The sequence below is a fragment of the Rhincodon typus genome, chromosome 11 (genome assembly GCF_021869965.1).
Source record: "Rhincodon typus isolate 14 chromosome 11, sRhiTyp1.1, whole genome shotgun sequence".
NCBI lineage: Eukaryota > Metazoa > Chordata > Chondrichthyes > Orectolobiformes > Rhincodontidae > Rhincodon > Rhincodon typus.
This window is the reverse complement of record NC_063342.1, coordinates 4,663,488-4,668,975: the sequence shown is the minus strand read 5'-3', so window position 1 is coordinate 4,668,975 and position 5,488 is coordinate 4,663,488. Positions and strand designations below refer to the sequence as shown.

Here is a 5,488-nt window from a genome sequence, read left to right as displayed (position 1 = left end):
CACTTACCCTGGCTGCACTAACCCCCACTGTTCACACTTACCCTGGCTGCACTAAGCCCAATGTTCACACTTACTATGGCTGCACGAACCCTCACTGTTCACATTTACCCTCGCTGATCTAACCCTCCTGTTCACACTTACCTGACGGCACTATCCCCACTGTTCACACTTACCCTGACTGCACAATCCTGACTGTTCACACTTCCTCTGGCTAAACAAACCCCACTGTTCACACTTACCGTAGTTGCACTTACCCCACTGTTCACACTTACCCTTTCTGCATTTACCCACTGTTCACACTTACCCTGGCTGCACAAATCCCACTGTTCACACTTACCCTGACTGCACAAACCCCAATGTTCACACTTACCCTGACTGCACTACCCTCACTGTTAACACTTACGCTAACTGCACAAACCCCACTCTTCACTCATTCCCTGAGTGCACAACCCTCACCATTCAGCTCTCAAGAAAATCTCCTCCATCAATTCCCTCAGCGTTTCTGCTGGTCACAACACATTGGGTATATGTGGGCGTAATGATGCTAAGCCATCCATCAGTGCCCTTGTCCTACATGCTGCACTGTTTCCACCCACAATGCCATCACTTCCGCCATTTCATATCAGCTGAGTATAAAATGCTGGTTCCATTGCGTATCCCATCCTGTTGTTCAATCAGCAGAATTGGCTGAAGCCAGTTTGGGTATTAACTGGTGTGTGACAGTTTCCAGCATCAATAAACTGTGATCCTGAGTGGATTCAAGCAGCCATGAGCTTGTGTGGCCACATGGCCTGATCCTGATTCATCTGTAAACAGGACGAAGACAGTCCTCACCCTCTTCAAAGCCTTTTTGATTCCCCCCTACCCTCAGCTCCAACATCGAGAGCGCATGGCTACTGTTTGCCTCTGTAAGCCAGATTAATGAATGGACCCACTTCACCTTTCCTCTAACCACGTCCTTCCATCATCGGGAGGTTGTCCTTCACCACTGAGGCCATTTCCTTGACAAAGCTAACATTCAGACACAGAATCTGCTCCTCACTCTGCTCCAGAATAATCATTCACCTTCCCACAGAGGAGCTGCCCAATCAAACTCACCCTCTCCACCTGCAGTGCGGTAGTCGGCATGAAACAAGCATCCCAAAGTTCCCTTCTTCTCCCTGAGCTGCTGTAGATAGGAGGGAATTTTGACAGTATGAAAGGCAGAACCAGACACGCACTTCAGCAGTCTTCAAGAAGCAGTCAGAAACAAAGACCAGAACAGATTAAAATTTCTTTCAAATGTTTAAGCTAAGAATAAGGAGGACGTCGAGTGGAGCGGTGGGGGGTGAGGATGATGTGACAAAGATAACAAGTAATATTAAGAACATTCAAGAACATTACCTTATTGAATTCCCCCACTATCAATATATGGTGGGGGGCAGTGGGGGTTATAATTGATCAGAAACTGATCTGGACGAACCGTATACTGTATATACTCATGTAAAAGTTGAATGTTTTAGACTTTTTTTGAGGTTAAATTTAAGCAGTCGACTATAACATGGACACTACTTTTGAGGGGCTGAAGTCCAAAATACCGTACCATTGGCAGAAGCCCAATTGATCTTTAAATGAATAAAGAAACCAAAAACAGCGAATTACAGTAATCACTGTAATGTCGTATCTACTAGTTCAGCAGGCAGTTTTTGTACAACCCTAGTTCTCTGCTGAAATACAAAGTCATGGCCTCTCAGGAACCTTGTGCATCATCCAGCACTCACCTTAAAATCGGAAATTCCATCCTTCTTTGACCGTTTTGTGTATGGAATCGGATGGCTTCACAATTTTCCATTTTAACAATTTTCAAGTACCCACTCAGCAACTTTTTTCTCCATTTGTGGCCACTTGCTAGATTTACCCCTGTCGGCACACTTTCATTTTGGCATTGTCTGAAGCTGGTTCGATATCTTTCTCCATTCTCTCACAAGTTTCACCGAAACACAAAATTCTCTTGCTACTACACAGTTATTTGTTTTCTCTGCAACTTCAGTAACATTCAGTTTAAACACTGCTATATATTTTTTGTTTTTTTTCCAGAAGACATTTTTAAACAAAATGATGAAGAAATCTCAAAACACATAATAGCACGAAATAAACCTTCATGATAACATTTATGTAGAGGATAATACCTTGACTCACAAATGTTGATCTGTTATCTGTGCGGAACTAGAGTTGACTTTTACATGAGAGATTAAAAAATACCAGATTTTTTTGACCAAAAATACGGGGTGAACTTTTAACTGAGATCGACTTTTACTCAAGTATATACGGTATATACAGAGGCTACAAGAGCAGGTCAGACGCTAGAAATCCTGCAGCAAGTAAATCAGCTCCTAACTCCTCAAAGCCTGCCCATCATCTACAAGGCACAAGTCAGGAGTGTGATGGAATACTCCCCACTTGCCTGGATGAGTGCAGCCCCAACAACACAAAGAAAGTTGATACCATCCAGGACAAAGCAGCCGCTTGATTGGTACCACATCCACAAACATTCACTCCCTCCACCACCGACGCTCAGTAGCAGCAGTGTGTACTATCTACAAGATGAACTGTGGAAACTCACCAAAGATCCTTAGACAGTACCTTCCAAACCCACCTCCACTACCATCTAGGACAAGAGCCCCTTCCTGTAAGTTTCCCTCCAAACCAATCACCATCCTGACTTGGAAATATATCATCATTCCATAAGTTTCACTCGGTTAAAATCTTTGAACTCCTTCCTAACAGCTTCAGTTGATGTACTCTGAGGACTGCAGTTCAGGAAGATAGCTCACCAGCACCTTGTCAGGACAATTAGAGTTAGACAATACGCTCTGGCCTAGCCAGGAATGCCCATGTCCCATAAAGCAATAAAAGCATTTCATATTATGAAAGGGCTTTGACAGGGCAGCTGGAAAAGATGATTTCACTTGTAGCACAGTAACCAGGGACCATTAATACATGACAGACACTAGTAAATTCAATCAGGAATTCAGAACAAATTTTTTTTTTAACCCAAGAAGCGAGGAGAATATGGAAACTCATTCCCCCAAACTGAATAGTGAATGTATGTATTGAATGATAAACTAGATAAGGACAGAAGGAAAAAAGGAAAGGAAGGATATATTGATGGTTTGGATGGAGTGGAGGGTGGAGTTGGCTTGTGTGGCATACCGAGTGCCCTGTTTCTGTACTGTATCTCTTTTGTAACCAGATTAGTGAGCCCACCTGAAGGGCAGCCTTAGATCGGAACACATTTCCTCACTGTGTTAGTTCACTGGAGAGTGACATCATTTCTCGTGACACGTTGCAGGTGGCAAAGGTGGGAAGAAGAAGAAAAATAAAAGCAGCATCAAGCCCCATAAGAACGCAAGCTCCAACTGGTCCAATGTGCCCCTGCCCCCTCCACCGGTACAGCCCCTCCCTGGTACAGAACTGGACCACTACATCATGGACCACCATGAAAATGGGTAAGATCATCTTCACCACTCCTTCATTCACAGTGCTTTGGAATCTCACATCACATTGCTGACAGTTGGGCCATGCATCATTGAGGTACTGGTCTGCTCCAAGCTATTTCTCTTATTACCTTTCTAAGATTCAACATCAAATTCAACAACAGCGAACCATGAACATTGTCCTGCATTGTGATCCTTTTTTCTCTCTGCCACATCTCAGTCTTGTTGTCACACTTTTGCTTTCAGATATTGCTGTTCATTTATTCTGTGGTTAACACTTAATCTGCACCAGTGTTTTGTTTCTTTACCTCAAACATGACCTTTTTTTATTCATTCACGGGATGTGGGCATCACATTATTGCCCATTGTCAATTGCACAGACCAGGTAAGGATGGCAGATTTCCTTCCCTGAAGGACATTAGTGAACTAGATTGGTTTTTCCAATGATCAACAATGGATTCATGGCCACCATTAGACTTCTATCACTAGATTTTTTGTAGATTCAAATTCCACCATCTGCCGTGGCAGGGTTTGAACTCAGGTCCTCAAAACTTTACTTCTGTCTCCAGATTAATAGTCCACCAATTAATACCATTAGGCCATCATCTTCCTTGCCTTTGATTCCATGGCATCTTTGTTACTTAGAAACATAGGAGCAGGAGTAGGCCATTCAGCCCCTCAAGTATGCTCTGCAATGTAATCTCTCCTGTCCTTCATTCTATCCCTGTCCATCATTTTAAAATCCATCTACCTCCTTTCAGGTGTGAAGAAGAGTCCTTTGGCTTGAAGCTTCAGCTCTGCCTGTCTCTCCACAGGTGCTGAGTATTTCCAGTTATTTTTGTTTGCGTGGGCAAGGGTCAAAAGTCAAGCTTTTGTGACTTGCTCCCATTAAGACCTATCAGAAGTGTGGATGAATGAACTCTGTAATCCAATCCTTGAATAATACATTATTCCTGAGGAACAGAGCCTATATTAAAATACAGCACTTCTAGACTGGGGTAGTGGGGTAACCAGGGGCCCAGACAACTCAAGAATCGTTTCCTACCTTTCTGTGTTCCAGTTTGAGGGAAGTTATATTTGAAAAATTTCAGAATCTTTTTACCTTTTGTTACCCAATTCAGAATGGAGAAAAAAATGAACACCTTGCATTTGTATGGAACCTTCATGATCCCCAGGCTGTCCCAGGAGAACTTTGCAATCAATGAAATACTTAGTGAAGCGGAGTTCCCATTGTACCATAGGAAGCATGGCAGCCACATTGAGCACAGCAAGCTCCCACCAAAAGCAATCTGATCACAACAAGATTCATTGTCCGTTTTGCTGAAGGATAAATATTGGCCAAGATAGAAGCTTGGTGAGGGTCATAGGAGGTTGTGTTTGTGTTCATTTCAGCGATGTCTCCCAGCTGCTTTTGCTACACAAAGTGGAATTGATTCTGGCAACTGTTGTTGGAGTAAATGCCTCACGCTGTGGAAACTGAGGGCTCTTTCCCCTTACAAATAAACATCCTTTTTGCTTTGTCTGAATTCAGTGAAAATTTGCCAAATTACCCACTGAGAAACCGTGATTTGAAGGGGCACTCATGTACCAGCTGTGTCCTTAGTTGTTCTGCTGAGCAATAACGACTAACCGTGGTAAGGTGTTGCCAGGTTCAGCTGGTAACTGAACTGAACCTTAACTCAATGGGTCGACCTTAACATCCAAGTTGACACTTACTGTGGATGAGCCACACTGTCAGATGTTTGGCTGGAACATTTATACAATTTGCTCGCTGCTTGGTAAGGTCAACGATTCATCAACTGCCATGAAAGATCCCTGTGTCCATCCCCCTCAGCCAAACTGAGTTTCAAAGGGCAACACAAAGATAATTTTATAAGGAACCTGTCCTGGGAGTGTTTGAAGGGGACTGTGTAGAGGAAACTTTATTCTGTATCTAACCCTGTGCTGTCCCTGTCCTGAGAGTGTTTGAAGGGGACTGTGTAGAGGAAACTTTACTCTGTATCTAACCCTGT

At 43.3% G+C, this 5,488-nt stretch overlaps 1 protein-coding gene across 1 annotated transcript in view; it reads left to right on the top strand.

Annotated features, from left to right (window-relative positions):
• Window positions 1-5,488, top strand: part of robo2 (roundabout, axon guidance receptor, homolog 2 (Drosophila)) — a 200,830-nt gene that overhangs the window by 139,255 nt on the left and 56,087 nt on the right. Inside the window, exon 18 of the mRNA XM_048603017.1 lies at window positions 3,332-3,488. Within this exon, the coding sequence (XP_048458974.1) occupies window positions 3,332-3,488 (157 nt within the window). The remainder of the gene's footprint in view (window positions 1-3,331; window positions 3,489-5,488) is intronic.